Source organism: Glycine max, chromosome 7, assembly GCF_000004515.6.
Source record: "Glycine max cultivar Williams 82 chromosome 7, Glycine_max_v4.0, whole genome shotgun sequence".
NCBI classification, from domain to species: Eukaryota; Viridiplantae; Streptophyta; class Magnoliopsida; order Fabales; family Fabaceae; genus Glycine; species Glycine max.
This window is the reverse complement of record NC_038243.2, coordinates 1,512,860-1,539,979: the sequence shown is the minus strand read 5'-3', so window position 1 is coordinate 1,539,979 and position 27,120 is coordinate 1,512,860. Positions and strand designations below refer to the sequence as shown.

General features: G+C 33.6%; 4 protein-coding genes across 6 annotated transcripts; all 4 read left to right on the top strand.

Annotated features, from left to right (window-relative positions):
* Window positions 1-930: 930 nt before the first annotated feature.
* Window positions 931-4,752, top strand: LOC100305776 (uncharacterized). The gene is given in 7 exon segments (NM_001249588.2): window positions 931-1,029; window positions 1,142-1,254; window positions 2,897-2,991; window positions 3,074-3,160; window positions 3,993-4,055; window positions 4,151-4,188; window positions 4,542-4,752. Coding segments are annotated over 6 exon segments (438 nt in total). The 5' UTR covers window positions 931-1,029; window positions 1,142-1,154; the 3' UTR covers window positions 4,597-4,752.
* Window positions 4,753-6,340: 1,588 nt separating this feature from the next.
* On the top strand, window positions 6,341-13,978 carry LOC100811182 (probable plastidic glucose transporter 3). 2 transcript variants are annotated; one of them, XM_006583011.4, is made up of 15 exons: window positions 6,341-6,817; window positions 7,205-7,335; window positions 8,240-8,339; window positions 8,430-8,497; window positions 8,584-8,716; window positions 8,995-9,094; window positions 9,205-9,317; window positions 9,458-9,551; window positions 10,269-10,422; window positions 10,583-10,726; window positions 10,820-10,893; window positions 11,914-12,002; window positions 12,398-12,512; window positions 13,263-13,471; window positions 13,784-13,978. In XM_006583011.4, exons 2-14 carry the CDS (start codon window positions 7,269-7,271, stop codon window positions 13,449-13,451), a joined length of 1,440 nt encoding a protein of 479 aa, XP_006583074.1. In that variant the 5' UTR covers window positions 6,341-6,817; window positions 7,205-7,268; the 3' UTR covers window positions 13,452-13,471; window positions 13,784-13,978. The 2 variants fall into 2 exon arrangements, with proteins under 2 accessions (XP_006583074.1, XP_040873142.1); XM_041017208.1 differs by lacking the exon at window positions 6,341-6,817 and adding an exon at window positions 6,915-7,118.
* A 1,798-nt stretch (window positions 13,979-15,776) lies between these two features.
* Window positions 15,777-18,124, top strand: LOC102660330 (cytochrome c-type biogenesis CcmH-like mitochondrial protein). The gene is made up of 4 exons (XM_006583010.4): window positions 15,777-15,957; window positions 16,209-16,358; window positions 17,244-17,375; window positions 17,485-18,124. The coding sequence occupies exons 2-4, from the start codon at window positions 16,215-16,217 to the stop codon at window positions 17,686-17,688; spliced, it is 480 nt and encodes a 159-aa protein (XP_006583073.1). The 5' UTR covers window positions 15,777-15,957; window positions 16,209-16,214; the 3' UTR covers window positions 17,689-18,124.
* Window positions 18,125-19,056: 932 nt separating this feature from the next.
* Window positions 19,057-27,068, top strand: LOC100813324 (malonate--CoA ligase). Of its 2 annotated transcripts, none has more exons than XM_006583007.4 (17): window positions 19,057-19,756; window positions 20,597-20,766; window positions 21,428-21,580; window positions 22,154-22,343; window positions 22,445-22,533; window positions 22,795-22,864; window positions 22,968-23,020; window positions 23,168-23,275; window positions 23,605-23,703; window positions 23,962-24,054; window positions 24,188-24,265; window positions 24,649-24,753; window positions 25,130-25,220; window positions 25,649-25,722; window positions 25,852-26,031; window positions 26,591-26,644; window positions 26,761-27,068. In XM_006583007.4, exons 1-17 carry the CDS (start codon window positions 19,588-19,590, stop codon window positions 26,803-26,805), a joined length of 1,821 nt encoding a protein of 606 aa, XP_006583070.2. In that variant the 5' UTR covers window positions 19,057-19,587; the 3' UTR covers window positions 26,806-27,068. The 2 variants fall into 2 exon arrangements, with proteins under 2 accessions (XP_006583070.2, XP_040873133.1); XM_041017199.1 differs by lacking the exon at window positions 19,057-19,756 and adding an exon at window positions 19,867-19,916.
* Window positions 27,069-27,120: the final 52 nt, after the last annotated feature.

Here is a 27,120-nt window from a genome sequence, read left to right as displayed (position 1 = left end):
TTTTCCCCCAAAATACCCAATAAAATACACTTTTCTTATTTCTCTGCCTAACTCCATGAAAACTTCATCACTAAAGTAAGTCAAGATGATTAAGGGAATGGTGTTGCGAATGTGGAATTAGTTTTCTATTTTTCCCCTTTCTTGTGCGTTTGTGCCTTTCACTGTGAACCAAAGAGGAGGTTAGAGTCATATTTTGATTTTTTTTTTAAATTTTCTTGCCTTTGTAAGAGAATTTGGGATGATGTTATGCAAAGGAAAGTCACACTTGGAATTCATATTTGTATCTAATTTCTAGAACACACATGGAAACACTTTTTCAAAGCAAACTCATGAATATGTGGGTTCAATGGTTTTAATTGATTTGGGGCAAGCAAATTCACTAGATCACATATTCAAACATAAAACTTAAAATACTCACTCTGTTTGAAATTGTAATTCAGGAGAGACAAATTTAAATATTGGGTAAATAAAATAATATGAGAGTGCATTAGTAATAAGGAGGAACATACATAGCAAAAACCTTAGAATTCTATGGCTAGATACTGGAAAGCTGAATAAAATAAAGGATAAATAATTAAATTAATCTTCCAAAATGTATTACGGTGATAAATTGATACCTAAATGTTAAAAACTATAAATTTAATATTTAAATATGTAAAAAATAAGACAAATTTAGTTTTAAACTTTACCAACAAATTAATTCCTAAACTTTAATACTTAATGTTAAATTGGTCTCGAACAATAATTTTTAAATATTACAACTTAATAAAATAATTTTATAAATTTTAACAGAAAAAATTAATTTATCATATTTTTTACACGTTCACAATAAAATTTATAATTATCATCTTTAGAGACCAATTTATGAATGCATCCTACTTTTGACATGGATTTGGTTATTTACCCACAAATAAAAAAAAAAAAGGGATAATATTTTATTTTGTGGTGCACATTCCTTCATTGGAATATTCTGTGGCTCTGTCTCTCACTCATCCTTTGCAGGAGTAGAGTAATACATTACAATACAAGGTAATCTTATTTTTGATTTCTGTCATCTGATTATCATTGCAGGGAACCTCAACCCAAATTTTAGTCTTTTTAATTTTAATTATTATTATTATTATTTCTGCCACAACTTTAGGGGTGCATTGCAAATGGCTTCCGTTGTTGCAAGCTTGCCGCCACCATTGCTGCTCCCTGCTAGAAAATCACATATGGGCAACTTCCCAAGTTCCCCTGTTTCTCTTCTTTCAGGTAACCCTTTTCTTCTATTTTGGCTTTCTTTAAAAGTTGAGATTTGTGTTCCCATTGACCCAATATGGTTTTTATCCCCAGTAGTAATTTTTTTTTTTTTAATTTTCGAAGCATGATTGGTTAAAGTCTAAGTGAGTGAGTAAAGTTTGAACTGGAAAATTCATTTTCAAAGAGAAAATTTTGATTATGTTGAAGGTAATCACAGAGGAAGAAATAGTTAGGTTATCCTCTGCATATTTCCCGTAGTCAAGTGATACAATTAGTAATTACAAACTCCCTCTCGGTCTTTTTTCTTTTGGAGATTTTTGGTTGGCTAACTCCCCTCGGATGAAGCCCTCCAGCAACGGGGTTGCGTAACAGCGAGGCACCTTTTGATAGAGTGTCCCTTTGCCAAGTATTTGTGTAGTTGTCTTAGCTCTATCTTAGGCTGCAACCTCCTATTTCTTGAGCCCTTGGCCTTGCTGTCTCAAGGCTACGAGCTCTCAGTTAGAAGATGTTTTTCTAGCTGCTGTCATTAATACAGTGTGGTTTCTTTGGATCAGTAGAAATAACGCAAGTTTCCGTAATGGCCATTTCTCCCATGCTCGTATCATATCAGAGATTATTGGGGCTGTTTCGCTCTCAGGAAACTTATCCAAGGGGGTTATGAAAAACTCAATTTCAGATTTCTCTATGCTCAGGGCCTTTCATATCTCTGGCCATCTCTCCAAGGCTCCCCGTATCCTCCAAATCTCTTGGCATCCTCCCTTGGCAGGCTGGTGTAAATGTTATACCGACCGCACTGCCAGGGGGTCTCTGGGAATTGCGGCCCGTGGTGGCATTTATCGTGATTTCAGAGGAAGCTTCATGGGCTGTTTTTCCTTATCTTTGGGAGACGGAGTTGCTTCCTCGCTTGTAGCTGAGATCACTGGCACTATGGAGGCCATTGAATTGCTTTCGAGAAAGGATGGAATCGCTTGTGGTTAGAATGTGACTTGTTGTTAGCTGTTGCAGCTTTACGCAACTTTGATATTGTGCCTTGGTTCTTGAGAAATCATTGGCTAAATTGTATTTCTCTTACTCTATGCAGTTTGTAGTGTCTCATATTTACCGGGAGGGTAATTGCTGTGCTGATAGGCTAGCTAATTTAGGCTTTCATCAATCTGACAATGGTGGGATTCCTTATCATCTAGTATCCATGGGCCTTTCTTTAGGGATATGCAGTTTGTAATGTCTTTGGGTTGATGCTTTCTGTCTCAATTTTATAAAAAAAAATACAAAGGTTGAACTGTAAACTCACCAGCATGGAATTGGAATTTGGCAATTGGCTGTCTCTAGAAATTAAAAATTAACTGAAAATCTTAGTATAAGTGGTTTCTTGTGGCTTTTTGGCATGATTATGCACTCTGGCACTATGTAATATTCATGAGATTTTTGCATTAGGCTGGATCCAGTTATGAAAGTCACTATTGTTCCATGTATGCCAAATTTGTATACTTTTCATGCACAAAAGGCTCAATTTTGAACTACATTAGCTTACTGTTATTTGGAGCAATTATGATCATTGATTACATATAACTGCTGCTGATTTTTGTTACCGTGTTAGAAGTGTTTATATCTCTTATGTTTCTGATTCTTGACTTCCATTTTGCTCATTTCACAGGGAGATGGAATCGTGTTTCTTTTGTTGTGAAGGCTTCTGGAGAAAGTTCTGAATCTTCAACTACCCTTACTGTTTTTAAGTCTGTTCAGAATATTGTGAGTTTCTCCTTCCACTCCCATCCTTCTCGTCTCTCTTCCACTCCCATACCTAAGTTGCTGTTTGTTGATTTTAAATCAGTGGGATCAACCTGAGGACCGACTGGGACTTATTGGTTTGGGATTTGCAGCCGTAGCAGCGTTTTGGGCATCAACAAATTTGATTGCGGTAATCTTCACCACTTTCAGTGTTTTGGAAATGAATACGTGGTTGTAGAATTTTAGCTGAACTATTCACATATAGGCATCATTGACATATGGGCTATGATGCCAGATTCGACACATTGTATTAGTTATGATACATATGTTATACTTCGATCCAACTTTTCTTAAAATGTATAGGATATAGTAGCATGTACAGGATACATTTAAAATTTGATAAAGCATAATAAGTATGTAATTGTCAGCATTAATATAATAAAAAAAATTATAGATCATTGTCATCATAAGTCGCTTACTTATTGCCTATAAGTAAGAATAGTGTCAATCTCATTCCCTTCTTGAGCATCATCTATAAAGAGGACAACTTCCATTTTTGGTTCTTCAAGAGACTATTTCTTTATTATGTACACTTTTATGTTTCATATCTTGTGTACTAGATTTCCGTAATCTTTTTTAATGGCTTGGATACTTCATTGATATGTATTGGTGAAGTACTCGAAAGTATCAGTTTCAAATTATTCAATATGGATATGTGAAGCAAATGCAAGTGCAAGTGCTTTATAGCATATTGGCTGACATGGCCAATGCTAGAAAAAATTGATCTGATGGTGGAAGAACAAATCCATTGGGGCTATTGCAGTTTGATCCATAAATAAATCGTTATTTTTTAAGGATTTGAAAACCTCTTTTAAGTGAAAACAGCTTCACAAGACATTCCTTCTTTCTTTCTTGATGTGGCTGTTGAGCCAGTACATATTTTTACCATGAAATTTAAGTATCTGTATATGTTATCCCAATGCTTGCACCCTAATGATTTTGTTTGTCATTTTTGTATGTAGGCCATTGACAAATTGCCACTTTTCCCAACTGTACTGGAATTAGTTGGAATATTTTACTCCGTGGTAAGTGTTGTGCTGCATAATTGATGTGTTTCCATTAATGCAATTATTTATATTTAAATTTGGCAAGTAAATTAAAATTTTCCTTTCTATTTCAGTGGTTTACTTATCGCTATCTCATATTTAAGCCTGACCGGTAAGCATGTTGGTGCCCTTTATTCTAATTTCTACTATTTTGTTTAATATTAACCACATCATAATATTAAGACGTTTGATTTCATAATTGAAGTGAGAAAAATAAAAGAAAATTTACAGCGGTTGGCTACATTTACAGCAAAAGACCTATTAACCACTTGTTTGATTAATCCAGTTACAAAGTGGATAATGATTAACTATCTAATGAAGAGATTAATCTCATGTAACTAATGAAACATTTTATTCCATTAATAAGATCACTCACGGTTTCTTTTCAAGAAAACCCCATTAAAAAGGTTTAGCTTCTAGTGCACTCAGTTTGCAAGCAACTTCACTTGGATTTTCTCAATACAGGGAAGAGCTTTTTCAAATTTTGAACAAGTCAGCATCAGATATCTTGGGCCAGTAAGATGTGCGGCCAAAATTCTATGCTAGATTGGGAGGAAAAGGTGAAAGAAGGGTTTGGGAGAAGGGGCTTTGGTTGTCTTCACTCCAATCGTAAATGTCAGTGCAAGGATTATTTATTCGGTTTAAGACCACCATATTACATCAATGAGTTAAAGCTTACTTCTTTTGTGTTGGTTACTTTGTATACAATTTTAACGAAGTTCCCTTGTGCATAAAACTCTTGAGAATGAACTAGCCTAAATAATGCCCAAAACATAACTGCTAACTTATATACTGTCATTTCTTAAAAATAAAATAAAATTATATACTGTCATAAATCCTTACAAAATCATCGTATATGTATTCTTATAATAAAAAAAATACTAACGTACCCAATGTCAAAGGCTCGCTACACATGCATTCTTATAATAAAGTAATTTATACAATGCTCTGGGAAATTTTGTATAGTCAATCTCTTTAGACTAAGGCCCCGAGGAATGTTTTGGATTAAGATTAGAAATGGGATTGATTCTCATTTTTTGGCGGGGATTTTATGTGATGTTCCAAAGGAAGATATGCAAAAGAGAATGATGCAAATATTGAATATCCAATCTTACATGTATCATTCTTCAAAACCATCTATTATGTTATACCTTTGTGCTCTTGTACACGCTTCAAATTCCTGCGTTCGTCAATACAAAGCACGAAGTAGTCAATCAATGAATTACGAAATCACAGATGGATGAACTGCTTGTCAATCAATGAATTACGCTTCAAATTGAGGGTTATTGCCAATTTGCCAACCCCCCACCATTATATGTTCACAATTTCAATCAAAATAATAATAAAAAATAGATAAAACCGTATGTTCTTTATTATTCATATAATGCCATCATCCACCGAGGTGGGTTGGTTAAGGAGGTGTGCTCTGTCTGCCTAACAAAAACAATTGTCAATACTCACCTTTATCACTTTAAACCTGATTCTTTCTTTATCGGTTTTATATTTATGCCATCGTGTGTTTTTTAAGACTAAGTATTTTTTCACAATAGATGATATTTTCTTTAAGCAAATACGAGATAAAAAAAACATATTTTAGTTTAAGGGATTCAGGTACAGTCAAATGTTAGATAGAATTGTAAAAAATAGCTAGCCCAATGGCTGGCGGGAATTTTTTAATTTGTGGCTCACATGAAATTAGGCTAATTAGACCTGGTCCAATGGGCCAAATGGATAGATTGGGCTGATGAAATGTTGGCCCAAGAAATTAATAAATTTATTTAGTCTTTATTTTTTTTATATTATGAAATACATATAAGTTAATAAAAAAAAGAGTCAATTTGGCTCAGTCTAACGAGCCATGCTTAACTAATAAATCAGTGGCCAATATGAAAATCCATCCATTTTCATGTTTTGGCTCAATAAGTCAGCCGAAACAGATCGATCGAACGATCCATTTTTAATTTTTTATTTATTTATAAAAATTAAAAATAATATTAAAAAAATTATAATACTCACTCAATTAAGTAAATTAGATCCTTAGTTCAACCCATTTTAGTATAAACACCAACGAGTGAAATGTTTTTATTTTTCTAATTTTTTTGTTACAACAGAGAAAAAGGAAACACAGACGGAAAACCAAGACTAGAAACGTAAAAAACGAGACACCTAACGCATCGCCTAGCAGTAACATCCTCGTCTGATAGATAGTTTAATAGTTTAGTAATATAACAATAGTAACGTAAAAACGAAGTTTGATCTATCTTAGCATATAGCCATACACTTCAAGTGAAAAAAGCTTCCCTACTTTTTTTAGAACATCTCTTTTTAGAGCCATTCATATTCACCACCAGCAGACTCTACGTTCTTCTGTTGTACTACAACTCCCGTTGAAGATTCATGAGCAAGCAAATGTAAATCAATTTTTCAGTGAAGCACATGACAGACACAGATACTGCCACATGTCCAACTACACAGACATCATTTTCATATCATGCTTAACTTTTTTTTTTGTTTGTTTTTTTGGTGAATACAATACACGTATCCATATGCGGAATCTATGGTCGCTTTATATTGTATTGACCACAACACTGCGTGGCATACTGACACGTGCTTCGTCCTCAACTGCCATGATAACACTTCCTTTACTCAACTTTTCTGATTCAATCGGCATCATTCTCTTTCTCTCTGTCAACCTCTGCATTTCAAACGCCATTCCAAATTCATCATCTCAGAACAACCAGGTATACCCCACCTTTTAAATTTCTCTCCTTTTTTATTTGTTGTTTTTGCTGTGTTGTGTATGGTTGCATTTTGGGTGTTCAGTTTTCTTCTGATTGGGGTGGCGAGTGAGAGATGCTTCTTGATTTGTGTGATTCTCTTCAAATTAAACCCTTTTGAAAAGAAAAAAAAACAACCAATAACCATTTTACGGGAATGACAATGTGCATGGAAAAATGATCGTAACAGTGCCATGTGATAGAAAATGAAGTTCTGGGGGTGTTAGATCTGAGAAAAACCTTTCCAATTTTGTTGTTGAGATTGGTGCGTTGTTGTAATCGATGTTGTTGACAATGCCTTGTGCTGCAATGCAACTGATGAGTTCTTTGTTTGTTCTTGTGATGATGCAGTAGTGTGTGCTGTGTGGAAAGGTTCTCGCTGGCGAACTTTGGAGAAGTTTTCTATCGTTTTGCCATGCGGGGACGACAGCGAGTGGCATCCAGGGAGCACATACTTGGCCATGATAAAGATGAAAATTTAGGTACCTTGTTTTTGTTTTCTTATTCATATATATCAAGGTTTTAAAAAATGGTCTGCAACCGCAATTTCAGCCTCAACTTCAAGGATTTTGGGCTCTCGCAGAGTGCCACGTTTGTTTGCAATTTCCTGCGAAGTCAAGGATTGCAACAAAACCACAACAGTGACTGCAACCACAGTTTAAAATCTTATTGTATATACTTATTTTATTAGTATTACACTATTACGATTAAACTAAGTAGTTAAGTTTTATTATTTAAGTTTTGTATTTGATTGTTTATTTATCAAAGATACAAAATATACTAAAGGAATTATATATAGAAGCTGAGACTGAACTCAACTCTTCAGGAAAAAAAAATGGAAATTGCTACCTTAAATCGATTTATACCTCATAAGAATTCAGCTATAGTATCTCCATTCTCCATTACATAAATCATGTGTTTTGATGTGCCTTTCTTGAAAAGGGAAGTGAGGGAATATATTGTGATGAGCATTGATTTCTGCAGCATGGGCTTAAAAATTGAGTACACGTTTTTATTTTGGTAAAGGGCAGTGAGGGTATATGTTGTGATGAGTATTGATTTTTGTAGCATATGCTTAAAAATTGAGTACACATTTAGCTTACGAAATTTGGTTTGACATTGAGAGAAATTGTACATGTACATATAGACTGATACACATCACACAGCATGATCAATCATGCCTTGTCTAATTAAGAAAGTTAAAATGTCAACAAACGACAAGCTTCTGTCTCATTTTCTATATGCAATTTCAGATTCTTATTTTTCTTTCTGAAGGGAGAGAAAAGACAAAGAAGTGTTTTTTTAATTTCTCTTTAATATTTTTATATACCAATTGAAGAAATTGGTTTGTAATGATATGACTGAGAATAATTTTGTTCCTCATAGCTTCAGTTCGTATACCAAATGCCAAACCTAGTTGGCGGTGCTCTTTGCGACATGTAATTGTGGCTTCTCTTTCTTCATTCTTGTATGGATACCATATTGGGTATGTTCTTCTACACTCAGGCTTGATCCACAATCATTCTTCTTGTGTCTATGAAATTATCTAATTTTCTTATTGCTATTGCTAATGCAGAGTAGTCAATGAAACCTTAGAGAGCATTTCTATAGATCTTGGCTTTAGTGGGAATACAATGGCTGAGGGTACTTCATCTTAATTTTCTGAATGTCGTTATCATGTTTTACATTTAAATATTTATCTACTTCCTTTTATTTTTATTTTGATGAAGGTCTTGTAGTAAGTATATGCTTAGGAGGTGCTTTTATTGGATCTCTGTTCAGTGGATGGATTGCAGATGGTGTTGGGCGTAGAAGAAGTTTCCAGTTGTGTGCTTTACCTATGATAATCGGGGCTGGAATGAGGTATCAGCAGCATAAGTTGTAAATTAATTTCTCTTTCATTATTTGTATCGCCTTGCATTCTTATGCAATAAAATTTGCATTTTATTGCTGCAAATGATGTACAAAAGCTATGCTCCAAATTAAGGTCATCCTATTCCAAGGTGTTTTCTATAAAAACAGAAGATAAATGAGATAATGCAAGGGAAAAGGGAGAATGAGAAAGAAGGGAAAAAAAAGTCCTTACAATCACAATAAAACAGCGGATAAAGCTATAAACTTATTATTCAAAACTTTTGCAGTGCAACAGCAAAAACTCTGTGGGGCATGCTTTTGGGAAGGTTATTTGTTGGTACTGGAATGGGACTTGGCCCTCCTGTTGCAGCTCTTTATGTGACTGAGGTATATTAGATGATATCCCCAATTTGTTTCCTGTTTTCTCTACAGTTTGAGATCAATATATTTTTCAGTAGAGGTCTTTTCAATTTACTTAAATCCACTTGCATTTGTAGGTCTCACCTCCAGCTGTACGAGGTGCTTTTGGGGCCTTAACCCAAATTGCAACATGTCTTGGACTCATGGGTTCTCTCTTTATTGGAATTCCAGCCAAGGAAATAGTTGGCTGGTATGGAATGTTAAATAGGCTTGGTGAAATTCATGAACATATGTTTATTGTAGATTTATAGGCCAATTCAATTTCCAGTTACTTTTTTTCCATGTGTATTTTCTTAAAAGGTAGTATCTATGTGGAAATTATGTGCACAGGTGGCGGATTTGTTTCTGGGTATCTGTCATTCCTGCTACAATGCTTGCCCTTTTTATGGAGATCTGTGCAGAGAGTCCTCATTGGCTTTTCAAGGTTGTCTAATCTCCACTTGTTTAAAACTGATAAGAACTTTCAAGTTAACTAAAACTAATTATCATAATTTAATGTATTTGCTTTCAACTATTTTAGATCCTATTTTGGAGGCTTACTGCTAGACTATAAATATTTTTATCCCAACCATGGCTTATAGATATTTGAGTATGAACTAATCTTTGCTATGATATATAAAGTTTAATGCCGGATGATATGTGAATCTTAAGAGGGAGGTAATAAAAACTACCATGTTTTAAAATCTCTAATTTATGTTTGTTTTATTTTTTTGAAGAGACGCTTAAACTTATTATGAAGAGGGCTTTTGAAGGGCTGTTTCTTTGATGCCCTCTCTCCAAACAATGTTTTGCTGATGTGGTGCTATAGAAAGACTGTTGCTCGGTGCATTTTGTTCAACTATGTTGTTTCTCCTGCTTTATGAAAAAAAAGAGAGGAGATTCTCTCTTCCCATTATGACTGATACCTCTTCTCTAGATTTCTGAGAATCTGAGTCTCCCTCTCCCTATGATTAATTCCCTTTTAAATTAATAAATAAATATATCCTTCCTGATATCTATTTTTTAACTTGTTATTGACTTATTGTGTATTATTTCATAAGAAGAATACCAAGTGTGTCATCGTTCCAAATTTATTTCCATTTTGTTATTGATTAATGTTATTTTTCTACACAGGCACTTATCTTTCTTTGATTTTGTTCAGAGAGGAAGAACCATTGAAGCTGAAGCTGCATTTGAGAAGCTCTTGGGGGGAGTACATGTGAAACCTGCAATGACTGAACTGTCAAAGTCTGACAGAGGTGATGGATCTGATTCAGTAAAACTTTCAGAATTAATCTACGGCCGCTATTTCAGAGGTACATAACTACATATCATAATATTTTATTTTTTTGGAACAGTAGTGTATCTTTTAGATGATTGCTCGATCATATCATAATTTCTAAAATCATTTGTTTTTGTAAGAGTATATAGTTGCGTCTTTTTTATGGTTGCTAAATCACTAAATGCATTTTGCAGTGATGTTCATTGGATCTACACTTTTTGCGCTGCAGCAGCTATCTGGCATAAATGCTGTTTTCTATTTCTCTTCAACTGTCTTTGAAAGTTTTGGTGTACCATCTGATATTGCAAACTCATGTGTAGGAGTTTGCAATTTATTGGGTATCTGCAGGCTTAACTCCTTTATTTTTGTTTATGTGTTGATTTGTAATTACTCTTTATTCCTCTCAACCTTGTTTTCTAATACCGATTCAGGGTCTGTAGTTGCAATGATTCTGATGGATAAACTTGGAAGGAAAGTGCTTCTCCTGGGTAGCTTTCTGGGCATGGTAGGAAAGAAAAATGAAAATTCGTACTTTGCTGAATCAACCTCTTTTAAACTTATATATTAATTGAACAAAATTTCATTAGACATTCATATTGTTAGAAAATTCAAACTAAACTGTGGTAGACTTCTATTCAGTAATTGGTTTAGTTATTCATTTACTGGTTTCCATATGAATTAACTTTCGCTGGAATTAGGAAGGCACTTTAATCATTTAGCTTCTGAACAACGTATTTGAACACCAAATTATGAAGTTTCAAACCTCCCTCCTTAGGCCTGCAACATACCTCACATTTGACTAGGCCAGTAAAAATGGATAGAACGTAATCTAGAAATACTGGACAAAGAAGCCTAAAATGGGAAATGGAATAGTTTTGCGGGATTTAGGTAGGATGTGTTGGTAGCCAATTAATGGAAGGATAAAAGGTTCAAAGAATGAATTTCTCTATCTTGTAATGGAATAGAATGACAGAATATATGCAAGAGGAGAGTATCTCCATCATGATTTCAGATTTTCAGGACTGAAAAGTAGTACCAAGAAGTTAGTATTGATTCTATATCTACATAGCTAATAAGAGAAACACAAACAATACTAGCTTAGTTAGACTGATCAGGAAAAATACACTCATAAAATTTGTATCAATAACAACCAACCAGATTAAGGCTTAATTGTTTAACTAGAATCTCCTGTAGTTTTCAGTGAAAATTGAGTAATTGACAATCCACCCAAAAATTATTATGCTCAATACATGGCCATTTTCCGCCAATTCACAAGTCACTTGCTTGTTTTCCCTTTTAGAAAACTCACCAAGAGTAGGACTTCACTTTTGCACATTCCTATCTCGGGTTTTCCTACAATCATCAGGGAAGAAATCTAAGCCATTTGATAGTAGGAACTTACCTATGATGCTGTTTAAGAGTTGGATTTCCTTCCATTGTTTCCAATTATTACATTTTCTACTAATTTTCATAAGCTACGTAATGAGAATTATATCATCTGATCTTTTCCTATTTTCTTGCTTAGGGGTTATCAATGGGTCTACAAGTCATTGCTGCAAGTTCTTTTGCATCTGGATTTGGATCAATGTATCTATCTGTTGGTGGCATGTTACTGTAAGTGGTCAGAAAGTTCAACTTGCATTTGTTGGGAGGGAGATTAATTAGTCAATGGTTTTTCTGAAATGCATAACTTGCACCCTTAGTTTGCCACTGCATCAAATACACAAGTAAATATATGCATTAGTAATTGTTTAACGTAGTTTTCAATCTCATTTTATATTCAGAATCACAAGGCAATGCTTATAATATGGATTTTTAAATATTAACTATATTTTGAAAATATTTGCATTATTTATTTTGAAATGAACTGCTGCATTGATTGTTGGACACTGCTTATGAATCTGAAATACCTTCATTCCTTCATTTGACTGCCAAATTACAAATCTCTACCAACTTTGAGAGCTCATGTTTCGTGATATATGTTGCTAAATGTGAAACGCACACCACAGGTTTGTGCTGTCATTTGCTTTCGGCGCTGGTCCAGTTCCTTCTCTTATCATGTCTGAAATACTACCCGGCAATATCAGAGCAAAGGCAATGGCAATTTGCCTGGCTGTGCATTGGGTAATTGTCTTTCCAAGTTTTCATATATATTCAATTATTCATCTTTAAAGTGTCCTTACATCATTTTATTTCATCTTAACTTTCCAAAGTATTTAACTCGTTTTGGAATTCTGCATTCTTATAAACATGAAATCTACTATTAATGTGTAATATTTTACCATATTTAGCTCAGATAGTGCCAGTAAATATTTTATGATATTTTTACATTTTAAAATTAAATTGTGCTTATATATTTGAGTGATCTGTACACTTATATTCTAGTAAGGTTACTTTAGGTCTGCAAGTTAACCCTTTTAGGTAAGAGATTATCTGTAACTTGACATGGTATCTGAGTCCGATTATTAAGAAAGTTATTAATTTGAAAAATCTTGTTTTTTTAGATAACTCCCTCAATAATCAATAATATTTTTACATGGTGCTTATGCTAGACTGCAAGTATAGTTGGCGATGGCTTTGGCTGTATGCAGTTTAACAGTTTATAATATTTTTGGGGTGTTCTCACAGATTATATTGCTCATGTTGATTGCCAAGTATGGGATTAAAATTTTGAGCTCAGAATATTATCTACTAATTAGAATTGCTTAGATCTTTTCTCTAGTTCTCTTGGTATATGTTCAATAGCAGGCTCCACATCAAATACAAAATACACGTTTGAAGGAAGTTTTGGCCTTTGAGATTATATCAGTGTCATTTAGTTTGTCTCCTTCGGTGTTATCATGTTCTCTGAGATTGTAAACATTTCTTTAACAGGTGATAAACTTCTTCGTGGGTCTATTTTTTTTGCGCTTGCTGGAGCTAATTGGGGCGCAACTCCTGTATAGTATTTTTGGTTCATGTTGTTTGATAGCGGTGGTTTTTGTGAAGAAATATATTCTGGAAACAAAAGGGAAGTCACTTCAGGAAATTGAAATTGCACTTCTTGCACAAGAAGCAAACTAAAGTGGTCATATATGGACAAGGTATAGGCATATTTTCATTAGTTGAATGAGTTGTGGAAACATTTTCGGTTAAAAGTAAAAAGAAAAATTTCTTTCATGTACTATTTTCATTAGCTTTAACCCTTGTGCTGAATGCTACAGTTCACAAAAATAAGTGAATAAATGCAGTTTCTTTCCTCAGAAAAAAATTTCTAGCATCCATTATTTCTGGTTGAATTTTGTGAGCAATTGAATTATAGAAATAGTAGCTAAACAAAATATATAATTCAAATAATTTATATTGTTATTGTGGTTGTATTAATCTATCTGTATTTCTTTCTTACTCATTTGCAGGAAAATCTGTGCTTTGGTTGCGTGGGGTCAAGTTTTCAGAGTCTTGATCATCTCATGCTATATTTTGAGTCTTTTTGGGCAATGTAATTGCTAATTACATAATTGATATCATAGTTTTTGTTTTTGTTTTTTTTTTTTTAACGGTATATCATGGTTTTGATTTCACGTGAATACGACAGGAAGAATTGCATGCCCTCTCCCTGTTCAAAATTCTCCTAAGAAAAAAATTAATTACTTATTTCATCCAAAAGTTACAAAAAAAAAATCCTTTTAGTCCCTATGTTTAAAAACATTCCCTTTTAATTTTTTCATGCATATTTTTTTTTAATTCCGTTTAGTCCTCGCAGTTGGGATTAAAAAGGTTTAAATTATATGTATAGAGATTAGAAGAAATTAAAAATGATATGTAAAGTATTAAATTTTTTTTTATAATTATAAGAATCAAATGAATAATTAAACATTTTTTTCCTGACAAGCTTCTTAATATGGCTTGTCTTTGCGGATCATCTAATAACAACAATATTACAATGGTCCCCGGAAGTATATAAGTTGTCCTTATTCGGAAAAATCATGACCTGATGCATGGTTGATGCCGTGATAGGGTTGTTCAACTCGTAAATACTATGCTTGGCAGAAACTTATGTGCAAATTTTCTAGCTAAGAAGGGTGTGTCTCAATATGTTAGTAATTTAATTTCTTGAAACTTCTGGTCATTGGTTGGTAACTTCTCGGGGTTGTTGCAGTTCCTCTAAATGGCGTATATGTTTAATGTTTTCTAGTTGTAACTGCTAATTCAAGCTTATATTATGGAAAGAAAATAAACAGTACTACGATATAACCTTGTTTGTTGAGAGATCAAATAGAGCTTTCAGCCATAAAGGGAAGGTCAAAGCGAGGGAATAGAGCTTCAGTCCTTATTGGAATCATACCTACCATACAATGCAAACCCTATCCTTCTAAGCCCTTAAAGAAGTTAGGTACAATGGTCTAATATGACCTATATTCTTTATATCTAGTTCAATGAGGAGGTTATGGTTCTAAACCGTTTTTTTCATTTGTTTTTCCAATAGAACATGCCGCGAGTTTTATTCGATTTTCAGAATAATTTATGAAAACAACTTGTGACTTGGACTTATATAAAATTTTAGTAACAGTATTTTTCTTCAGTTATATAAATAATTTGAGTTTAATAAACATGTACGGCTAGTGTAAAAAGAATTATCCTATCAATCAATCTCAAATGATAAATATTAGTAACATAACCTTTAATATATTCTTTTGAAGATACTTTTTATTATTAGTTGAAATTTATTAAAAATAATAAATTTTGATAGATCTCATTTCTCATTTTAAATGGGACTCTCTTTTAAAATTTGTAGTACATATTAATATATTCATAATAAAATAAGTACATGTTAATTAAGAATATATTAATAGGTCTCACGTCATAAATAATTTATTAATATGCACTAAATTAAGGGATCTTGTTATATTTTTGTTTATTTTCTCACTCTCCATTTTTTGAAATTTTTTAACAAAAATATTTTGATAGAAACAAATTTTTGAAGTTTCCATTGTATATTTCATCAAATTTTTATTAATATACATAATGAAAACTTGTGCTCGTATTGTGTATATTGACAAATGAAATAAGTTTTTATTACGTATCTTGTCAAAATCTTGCTAAGATACACAACAACATAGTGTATATTGACATAACTTTAAGAAGGGATAAAATAAGAATCATAAAAAAAGGAGTTAAATAAGTTTGAGTTTAATTATCATGCAGTATAAAACAAATTTTACATTGTCTACTAGAGTACTAGACATCAAATTTTGTACTGTCAACCAGACATCAAAATAAATGAGAGGCCAAAAACAGACCAGAAACTAGACATCAAAACCTGAAATGAAATAGTTAAGGGATAAAAAAGCTTATATAACAAAAAAAAAAAAAAGTGGGGTCGAAAGATGAAAAATGAGTGTGGGAAAATAATTTTCCGTTACTCTGAAAAGAGAAGAAAAAATGATATGGATCCGTTGATGGATGGGGCTCTCTAGAAAATACGAGTGGCTTTGTTTTGTATGACCCAAAAACACAGTCTAATCGAAGCTTTGAATTGAAGGCAAAGAAGGATCACACACTCTCCCTTACTTCTTCATCTATTCTTTCCGTGAGTTTCTTCTTAAAACCCATTACAAATTTATCTACATCCAATAAATTCATAGTTTACTGTCAAAACTACTTTTGTTTTTATCTCTAGAGGATGTTTTTTCTCTGCTGAAATATGTGCATCCAAACTGTTCTTCCCCTTTCATAATCATTGAAAGCTAAAGCATCGTGATTCATTTTATGCTTGGTTTTGCGCTCTTCTTGTCCTGGTTTTCCTATGCAGCTGTTTTACAATGCTAGTTGTTTGCGTAGGTTTGAATGGCGAGTGAGGATGATGCAGTAAAGAAGGCAATGATAGTAGATGCTCGGGCAAGAAACATTAGTCATAATGTGAGGTGCACGGAGTGTGGGAGTCAATCCATTGAGGATTCTCAAGCAGATATTGCCATTTTGCTCAGGAAGGTACCTACCTGCATTGCACTGCACTTTTACTTTCTGATATGGGTGTTATTACTTATTTGATTCCTTACTGCTAACTAACATGATTTTATTATTTATTTTTGAGTTTTGTTGAACTACTTGTTTGGAACTTCAAATGGCTTCTAAACTTGAACTAATTAGGAAACGGGACTGAGATGAATTTGTGCATGAGGGTGCAGTCTAAATATTCAGATTGTCATTTTCTCTGTGTGGCTTAAAATATAACATCCATGATCCAACAGCCAAACTCCTTTTTGATGTAATTTTTAGCATGAGTTATCAAATATCTATACATTATACATCATGTTAATCCTCTTTCCCTTGTAATAACAATTCAACTTTTACGGAGTTATAAAGTATTCTTAGTTAATCTTATAATTTATCTTCTTTCATGCTTACGTTGGCTTTCTGTCAATTAAATGGCTGTCAGTTTTCTTTCCTGCAACCCCACAGAAAAGAAAAGAACCCCCCCCCCCCCCATCTCTGAATGCTGATCAGTGGTTTAATTGGATACATGGTTTGTAAAGCTTTGTTGGCTTAAATTAAAACCTTTTGTTTTCTGTACCCTTCATTATCATTGATATGAATTTCTGTCTTTGTGAAGCTAAGAAAGATTAAACAGAATATGCCAGGCTTGTAGGGGAATTATGGGTGTGTGAAGTAACCGCTTTCCATAAATTTCTAATACATACATTTTAAGATTTTGAAGTTTCTTGCCTAGTTTTATGCCTGTTTTTCATCCATTTCTGCTCAGAATTTCTTTAAAGTAAAACAAACAACCATGTCTACCAGTAGTTTCTGGAAGTCAGTCAGCCTTTATGCTATCGTATAAAGTTGTAAACCCTAAATACTTGCAATATTTTTCAGTTAATCCGTGATGAAATTCAATCTGGAAAGACTGACAAGGACATCTACAAAAAGCTTGAGGACGAATTTGGAGAGACTGTACTCTATACGCCCAAATTTGATATGCAGACAGCAGCTTTGTGGTTATTACCGGTATATTTATTTTCTGGAGGACTGTAAGCACTTGAGTTTCTTTTTTTTTTTTTTTTTTACAGTGCAGTTTAAATTTGTGCTGATTCCAGAAATATGTTCTTTCAAATAGCTCCTAATTGCAGGTTCAGCTGCAGGAGTATGGGCTTACAACAGGCATAAACAAAAGACTAATGTCCATATCATGGCTTTAAACCTTGTTAGAGGTGTTCCATTGACCCCAAAAGAGAAGGAAACAATGCTTGATACTCTTACACCTCCTCATTCACAGGGAGCTAGGACACCCTTCTGGTGGAGGAGATGGCAAGGTCAATGATCACGTTGACTAGTATCTACTATTATGGCTTTAGCCTTGTGGGCAACTAAGTTGGCTAAGGCTTCAATAGACTTCGAAGATAGTAGTAAGTAAACTTGAAGATAACCTTCCATGTGGTACATGTTTATGACTATACTAGTTTCAGTCTTATGCTAATGCACAAATTTTCAAGCCTGGTATTTTAGTTTTATTTGTCAACGCCCAAGCTTGGTGCAGATATAGTACATGCTAAGAATGATCTGGAGGATTTCATTGCTTAAGTTCCATAACAATCCATAAAGTCTTCTGTATTTGAGTCTTGACATCCAGGATTTCTGGCATTATGATGTATTTCTAGGGTTAATATAGGATATCTTTTTTAAAGAATTTCCTCCTCCGCCCACTTGTTAAAATTCTATTGGTTGTGGGATTACAGAAGAAAGAACCATTTGAACCAATGTCTATTATATTTAAAATTATAAAATTAAAAGGACAAAAATGTATTTAGATGTATTTTTATTTGTGTATTAAACTGTTTTCATTAACACAGAGAACACGCAGAAGAAACAAATTGTACGAAATGAAATGTCAGATTATCAGATATGAAACATTTATGATTCCATCTTTTGCCGTTAAATTGAAGGCATTTTTTTTATTTTATTAAACTAGTTGCTATCAAATTCCCGTCATCTTATTTTTCCACACGATTTCTTAAGAATATGGTTTGACAATGAATTCAATAGCAATCGACAAAAGGCCCCTATAATCTGGTTTCTAACGCGAGACTATTGGAGAAAGTTCATAGTATTCTCCACGCTAACACTTCTAATGACTCCTTCATGACGTGGTGGATATACATTGAACCAGAATTTGCGACCCATTATTTTGGGGTCAGACATTTGAGACCCTTCGAGTAGCTGAGAAGTTACAAAGATTATTAAATAAGGTTATCAATTCTGCATGTGATTCTTTCTTCTGCTGTTTTTATTTTTATTTTTATTGTAGAATGGCGTGAAGGACACTTGACCTGAACCTTCTCGTCACTAAACGTTGAATGATCAAATACGAAACATCGCTTTAACTTGTCTAATACAAAACTTTTTTAAGTGTTTTGGATAATGAATTATCTAATGGTACTTTCTTGTAACATAAATAGATCATATAAAAAAAACACTAAATAATTACAACTTGTCAAAATCTGGAAAATTCTATTTAAAGTCCTCCTCCTCCCAATATAAAAAAACCCAAGACCAAATCTTACGGGTCAAACAAAACATATGTGTGACCCACTATTATTTTACTTATTTAATAAAACCCGGTAGGCTCGTCTCCGATTATACGCATATCCATATAAAAATACTACGGATATGCATTGTTTTATGCTCATCCTTACACATATTTTAATTACATATCCTCTTTTTTTTTTTTTTCTTAAACAACGTGACACCTTTCGACAATATAAAACGATGCCCTATTTTTGTTGGTGTGCTAAGATAATTCCTATCACAGAAGAAGAAGAAATCTTTTTGATAAATCCTACCACAAAGAAGCCTATCTTCAAAAAGGCAAAACATAAATACAAAATGTGGTGACAAGTTGCACGCTGTGACACACAAATATCCTAGTACCAATAAGTTTGTCCAGAACCCTAAGAAACAATAATCAGGAGGCCCCTCGAAACAAAAGGAACCCAGAAAAAAAGAAAACAAAGAAAAGAAAAAGGAAAACAGTATTGGGCCATTGGTATTGCAATTGGAATTGAATAGGCATTAGCATTATAATAGCCCCCGAAACTGAAAGCCACATTTGACTGAAAGAAGGAGACAAAAATAGAGGAGGAAAAATTAGAATTGTAAGCACACAGTTTCCACCTAACTCCACCGCTCAATTAGTTGGTTACAATATCTGCCACCAACCTAAATGAGTCGCTCATTGAAAGCTTTCAACAGGCACCTTACTCTCCTCCCTCTTCATCAACGCACAGCTTCTTCTTCTTCTCATGCCTTCATAGCTTCCTCTCCTCTCCCTCTTTTTCCACATCTTGTTTCCTACCCCAGCTTCTCTTTCTCTCTGTTTCGTCCACTCTCTTGTGAGTTTCGCTTTTCTCCACTCTGTTTCTGATTGCTGCTCTCACTGAAATGATTTTTTTTTTATTATTATTATTTTGAACGTAAAGTCTTGTGCTTTTGAGGTTGAATTTGATGGAATATACTGTTGGGGTGTCTCACTGCTGCATACAGAAGTAAAGGGTGTGCTTTCCCTTTCTCCTTTTTAAATTTAGTTGAGTTTGCTAGAAAATGTTTCTTGCGTGCAACTCTGTTTGCTTCTAGCTTCTAGCTAACATCATACGTTAGCGCACACAATTTGGATTTTGTTTAAAAAGAAACAATATTTAAGGATAGAGATTATTATGAAGCATCCAATTTCGGTGTTCAGTGATAAGTAGCTTTTTGGGTTTGTAGCTCCTAACTACTGATCAAGTTGTAACTTTGCCTATCTTGCAAACCTGATTATTGCTCTATGGAGCTTTGAAAATTTCAGTGCACAGGAAGATTAAGAGGGTAAAATGTCATTCGGTACCTTTGGGCGGACCGTGGACTAAATTTACCTGCTATGGTTTCGTTCTAAATGTAAAATTAGTCTCAATTATCATTACTTGTTAAAATACTTAGTTAACGGTTTGTAAGAGATGTACTCTGAAAAAATGAGGTTGTCAGTGGCTTGTTATGATAATGATATTGCTGTGCTGGAAAGTTTAGAAGGGACATCTTGGTTCGGAGAAGAAGCCACCATCAGTTTATTGAGTAGTCACTTGAGAAGAAACACCAAATTGATATTCTGGCTGTTGAGTTTACATAATGTGGAAATTATTTAATATCTAATACACTCATTTATAAAGGTTATTTGTCTATTTATGCCTTTAATATAGCATCTGCACCTGCTACATTGATGGAGGTGGTCAAAGCAATTGCCAAGCACGAACCTGCAGCTCCTGAAAGTGTTGCTATCAGAGCTGATCAGAAGAGTTATAGTTACAAGCAACTCATCACATCGGCACAGAAGATATCTAATCTCTTGTGTGGCAGTGATGCACAGACAGTGAGTTACACCTTATAATTTCCTTACTATTGTTATTGCTAGATGAAATTGTGCATAACTATTGGTTAGCATTTGACCAATATGATGAATGGAAGTTCCTAAAAACTCAATCCATAAAAACAGTTATGCTATTCTTTTTCAAATATAACAATATAAATTTAAAGGAAAATACAGCATAGTATGGGGTGCAGCATGCTGGAGCATAAAATGTGAAAACTTTCTTAGAACAATAAGATAACTAGCAATGCAGCAATGCTGCCAATCTCTCTGCATGTAAAAGATAGAAAGTAGCAACTCCTCTGACACAAACAGGGGCAGAAACCTGAGAACATAAAAAAGAAGTTAAAATTACAATCACATTCCATTACATACTTAAGAGCATAGAGGCACTCTAAAAGATACATTCTGGTTTAACTAAATGCAATAAAAAAATAGCATAAACTAGACACTGCAAAATTTTTAGGGCCTTCTTGTTTTTACCAAAACAACCTTAATTAAAAGTATGGGACACCATATTCTCATTAGGAAAACCCACTTTTTTTTAATTCTATTCTGATCACCTGCTATGAATTGGTGATTAATTAAATTCTTTGTCTGTTGCTTACATTCGTGAATATTTTCAAATTAATCATTAATTAAACTTAGTGGTATCAAAATCCAGGGAAATCTCGGTGGAGCTCGAATAGGAATTGTAGCCAAACCTTCTGCTGAATTTGTTGCTGGAATACTTGGGATTTGGCTTAGTGGAGGTGTTGCTGTTCCGCTTGCAACCAGCTATCCAGAAGTAGAGCTCTTGTATGTGATTAATAATTCGGTATGCTTTGAAATCCCTATTCTTGCATTTGTTAATCATTTTGGATGGCTTGCAAACTTTATGAAGCCCAGGCCTCCTTAATCAGCCCTTGAATTTGTCTTCATATTTTATCTGAACTTTCAAATAGCTGATTTATCTATAGATAAGCCTTTGCTAAATACATGACTGAAATATGCTTTGGAAGTATACCTTAAATATTATAAATTAAATTTTATTGATGTTCAGTTCAGACATGAATGAGGGATTCTTCTATTCATCTGTCCCTAACAAAATAATCCATATTGCTGTTGGATTAGTTTTTATACTTGTGTTGCCTGTCATTTATTATGTCCCACTGGTTGCTTCTGCAAGTATGTCTGTTCTCGAGGAACAAAATGAGTATTATATGGGTTGGTAGCTTTAATATGGTTATTGTGGTATAGGTTGAGTCTCACATATCTAAGGTAAAAAGAATTGGTTACGAGTTAACTAACAGATTAGTCATTTAGTTAAACCATTTAATTATTACCTTTGTGCTGTACTTCTGCTTTGCAGATTAAATCTTAATAGAAATTTGACATAATTTGGCTGTAGGATGTATCTGCAATACTGAGTACTGAGGATCATACTGAAATAATGCAAAGCGTAGCCAATAAAAGCTCTTCTCAGTTTTTTCATCTTCCACCTGTTCTCAACAAGTCTTCTGAGAAAAGCAGAGATAAACATTCACAGAATGGGGGAATTCATACAGATAAAATTTTGTTGGATAAGTTTGGAAGATCAAGTAAGAAAATCAGTTTCAGTTTTTATAAACAGAGTGGGTTGAATTTTTTGCTAGCAATTTGTTGACAGTTAGTTCTTTGTTTTTCATATCCATTCGCATAGGTGAAGATCCAGCACTGATTTTGTACACTAGTGGGACAACGGGTAAACCTAAGGGAGTTGTTCATACACACAGAAGCATCATTTCCCAGGTATGCTCTGTGATTAACTCTAGTTGCATTTAATACTTTGAATTGACAGTTGCATCTACAAAAATTAAATCCTCTCCTGAACACTGGCTCTGTGATTGTGCAAATTTTTTTTTTGGAATGATCATGAAATCATGCACAAAGTACTGTTTATGATGTAATTATAATCAAATGCAATTTAATCCTTGTTGAGTGGAGCATGGCAGTCCATTCCTATTTGGTTATTAATTTTGTATTTGTTTTTGAATCTTGTCTTGATTTTAGGTACAAACTTTGACAAAAGCTTGGGAGTACTCATCTGCTGACCAGTTTCTGCATTGTCTACCACTACATCATATCCTTGAAAGTTTTTGTGTATACATTATTTAATATTTTTGTAATTATTTAAAACATTTGGGACATCTTTATTATGTCAATCCTTAACATATATGATATACATGTTCATGGGCTTTTCAATGGTTTAATGGCCCCTCTCTATGCAGGTTCCACGGTAATATATTCTCTTCACTTCTGCTTGTGAAGAAAATACAAAACTAAAAAAAAAGAAAAGAAATCTTTACTTTTGTTCTAGTGGCCTCTAAATAGACAGTATCTATTTAACTTTTTTTGTGCTAAGAATTTAATTGTCTTGTTGAAGGTTGAGTTTTTGCCAAAATTTAGTGTGAGAGGAGTTTGGCAGAGATGGCGTGAGTCATATCCAACCGATGGTTCTAAGGCTGAAGAGGCTATAACTGTGTTCACTGGAGTAAGTATAATTCTTATTATCATTGTTCATGTTTATGATATGGTTAGCTCTCATGGTACCTTGGTTTGTGTATATAATCCTAAGCTTTGCTGAAAATAATTATGTTTACTGCTATAATCATACAAAGACGGCATTTATAAGTTATAGGCCATATGATGGCATTGTTTCATTTCTTTGTTATGCACTTAGGCATAAAAAAGTATTGAGTTGCTGCATAGTTTGTTCTTTTAAAATTCGTTTGTATACTATTTGCTATCAACTGTGTTTGCTATGATTAGAAAACTTGTCTTGGGTGATCTGATTATGATTGAATCCTTTTGTAAATGAAGGTTCCAACTATCTATGCCCGATTGATACAAGGTTATCATGCAATGGATCCTGAGCTACAAGCTGCTTCAGTATCTGCTGCAAAGAACTTGCGTCTTATGGTAAGAGAAAGAGGCATTGTGGCATCCATCAAACAATTTTATTTCTTATAAGAACATAAATGGGAAGTTGTTTGAATTTTAAAAAAATGGACAATATTGAATTTTTAATTTGATTGAATCAGTGTGTAACTTAGTGGTGTGGTAATTTACCATGCATGGGCATGCGTGCAAGTTATGTTGCATGTTTTCCTGCATTAATGTTTAGTGCTGACTTCTAATTCAATCTGAGAAATCTGACATTATCATGTTAGCATTCAGATGTGTGGGTCCTCTGCACTTCCACTGCCTGTTATGCAAGAATGGGAAGCCATCACTGGGCATCGCTTATTGGAACGATATGGCATGACTGAAGTAAGCAAACTTTAGTTTAAGTCCTTTAACTTTGCAGGGAATCATATATGTATTTTAATTTTTACTACTTTTCTTATTAAATTGATAATGATATTTTTAGATGAATCTTATGTTATTATGTTAATGCTTCTAGTTTGTTATGGCATTGTCGAATCCATTGAAAGGTGAGCGCAAGCCTGGAACCGTTGGCAAACCATTTCCTGGTATACAGGTTAGTTGAGCTTGCACTTGTTCACTGCTGCTTGCCATAGAATATGGGCTGTTTATTATCACTCATTCATTCCACTGTTGCATAGTCTGTTTACATGATCAGATAGCCTAAACAACATTGTTGGGGGGGTTAGTAACTAATGGTCTGGGGCTCTTGGCACAAGTTTCAACTTCAGGTTAAGGAAACCAAATTTATTGTTCTAACAACACTCAATAAAGTGATATCTGACTGAAACTTGAATAACACATGTGAATGTTTACTTTGACATACTGTGAGATGGTTGTTTTACTATGTGTCTGGAGGCGTTGTCTCAAGTGTTATGGACACTCAATGTGAAAAATATTATCATATTTATAAGGTTGGCATTTCTGTGTGCTTGACAGGTCAAGATTATTGCAGATGAAGAGAGTGTGAATGGAAATACTGGAATGGGTGAGCTTTGCATTAAAAGCCCTTCATTGTTTAAAGAATATTGGAAACTTCCTGAGGTACTTTCAAAATGTTAAGTTCTTCTATTTAGCAATTCTGAAGTCATCATTTAGCAATAGTATTACCTGTTCTTTTTTTATTTTTTATGCTCCAAACACTTTCCTTATTGATTTATAATGTATCACATGATTTATGTACATCATGATATTATACCCTATTTCCCTGTTATGCCCCACCACTAGCCAACTGCTGTTCATCTTGTTATCTTAGAAGCAATTATTTGAGCTACAGAAGTTCCAAGATGCTAAAGATTGGGCTTAGTAAAAGGAATAGAATATTATTTTACTCACTGAAAGTCTAAGATTCCAAATATAGAGAATGGTACAAGGAATATAGTAATACCTAATTCTTAGAAATTTTACTATTTCTATGCAGGTAACGAAGGAATCATTTACTGATGATGGATTCTTTAAGACTGGAGATGCAGTTACTACAGATGAAGATGGATATTTCATCATTCTAGGACGTAAGGAAATTTATATTTCTTATCTATGCTGTCATATGTTTTCTCGTAAGAGTCAGAATCTTGAGTGCCGCCTGTAGCATAATTCGCATGCTTTAATTAATAATTACATATCCAATTTGAAATTCCTTGGAATTATCCTTGAGCCAGGGCTTTCCATTTTTCCAAAATGAATGTCACAACAAAAGTATGAAAAAAATGCTTAAATTGTTACAGTTTGTAAGAAATGTTGATCCCAAATTGCCAGATAGCTAGGACATTTGGTTTTGCCTAATATTTTTATTTGGACATGCATGAAAACTCAAATATTTCATCTTGATTGACAAAGGATAAAAAGATCCCTACACCTGAACTTATCATCAGAGTAGAAGGTTAGATTGTGATGGCGTTAAAACTAAAAGAAACATGCATGTTCTCTACTTGTTTATCAGGTACTAATGCTGATATAATCAAGGCTGGTGGATATAAGCTGTCTGCATTAGAAATTGAATCGGTTATAATAGAGGCAAGTGGCTACCATTTTCTCATTGTGGTTGTTAGTTGTTATCAACCCCTAGTATTGTCGCATTTTATTTTTCTCTATGGAGAAAAGCTGAGTATTATATGAATATTCACATTCAGAACATTTTTGCAGCATCCAGCTGTCTCAGAATGTTGCGTTTTAGGCCTACCAGACAAAGACTATGGAGAGATTGTTAGTGCAATCGTTGTGCCAGAGGCCGATGTTAAACGAAAACAAGATCAAGAATCAAAGCCTGTTCTAAGCCTAGAAGAATTATCCAACTGGGCCAAAGACAAAATTGCACCTTACAAGGTATGGCAGCATGGCCATTGTTTGTGTTATATTTCTGTGCGTGTGTATAAGATATATCAGGTAAGAGTGTGAAAGAAAGTAAGTTTCATATAATGACATATATACCTTTTATTTTAAAGTTGCTAAAAGAATTCTATTATAAAAAAAATCATTTTATTAGGAAATATAAATTATTTGAATTAAGAGGAAAAAAAAGTTGAGTTTTCTCTCCTCATGTTTGATCGGACAGAGGAGTGAAAAAAGAAAGTTTCATATAAAGACATATATACCTTTTATTTCATGTTGCCAAAAGAATTATATTATAGAAAAAAATCATTTATTAGGAAATACAAATTATTATCTCATTCCCTCCTCCGTTTTCTTGGCTCATGAGATGGCAAAATTATGCACAAAATTCATTGCTTTTTTATTTATTTCTTGGCTATTTCTCATACTAATCAATCAAACAATTGAAAAACACCATTTGTTTTCTCTCTTGGTGTTTTCTTTCCTGCTAATTTCTTGGGTTTCAAATAAAGCATAGTAATTCTCTTCTGATAATTTGTTTATATCTTGTTAGATTCCAACTCAGCTAATCGTGTGGGATAAACTCCCTCGCAATGCCATGGGGAAGGTAATTTTCTTTAGGTTCTATCCTGTCCTAATAGACATCATTTCCTTATTTCCCTTTTTCACCCTGAATCATTCTTTAGGATGGAAAGTTAATTCTTTTGTCCTGTGAAATTTCAGGTAAATAAAAAAGAGCTGAAGAAGCTGCTTGTTTCAGAACAGTGAACACCATTTGATCATTTATTCATATTCACTAGGCAAAGTTAATTTATTGAAACCAGTTTAAGATGGTGGCAATCTCAAATAAAATTGCACCAATTATTGAGTGAAATAGAAACCTTTATATTATGACATTTATAAGTTGAATAAGTTTTAGCATATTATTAGGGGGAAGATAAAGGAGAAAGTATAGCATAATTTTAGCATTTTAGCTGTATGAAGGCGATTGATTGAATGTGTTTAATAAGAAGTATTTATTGTATTGAAAATGAAAAAATGTTTAATATTTACTTCCTTTAGTAATTAAAAATATTTAATACT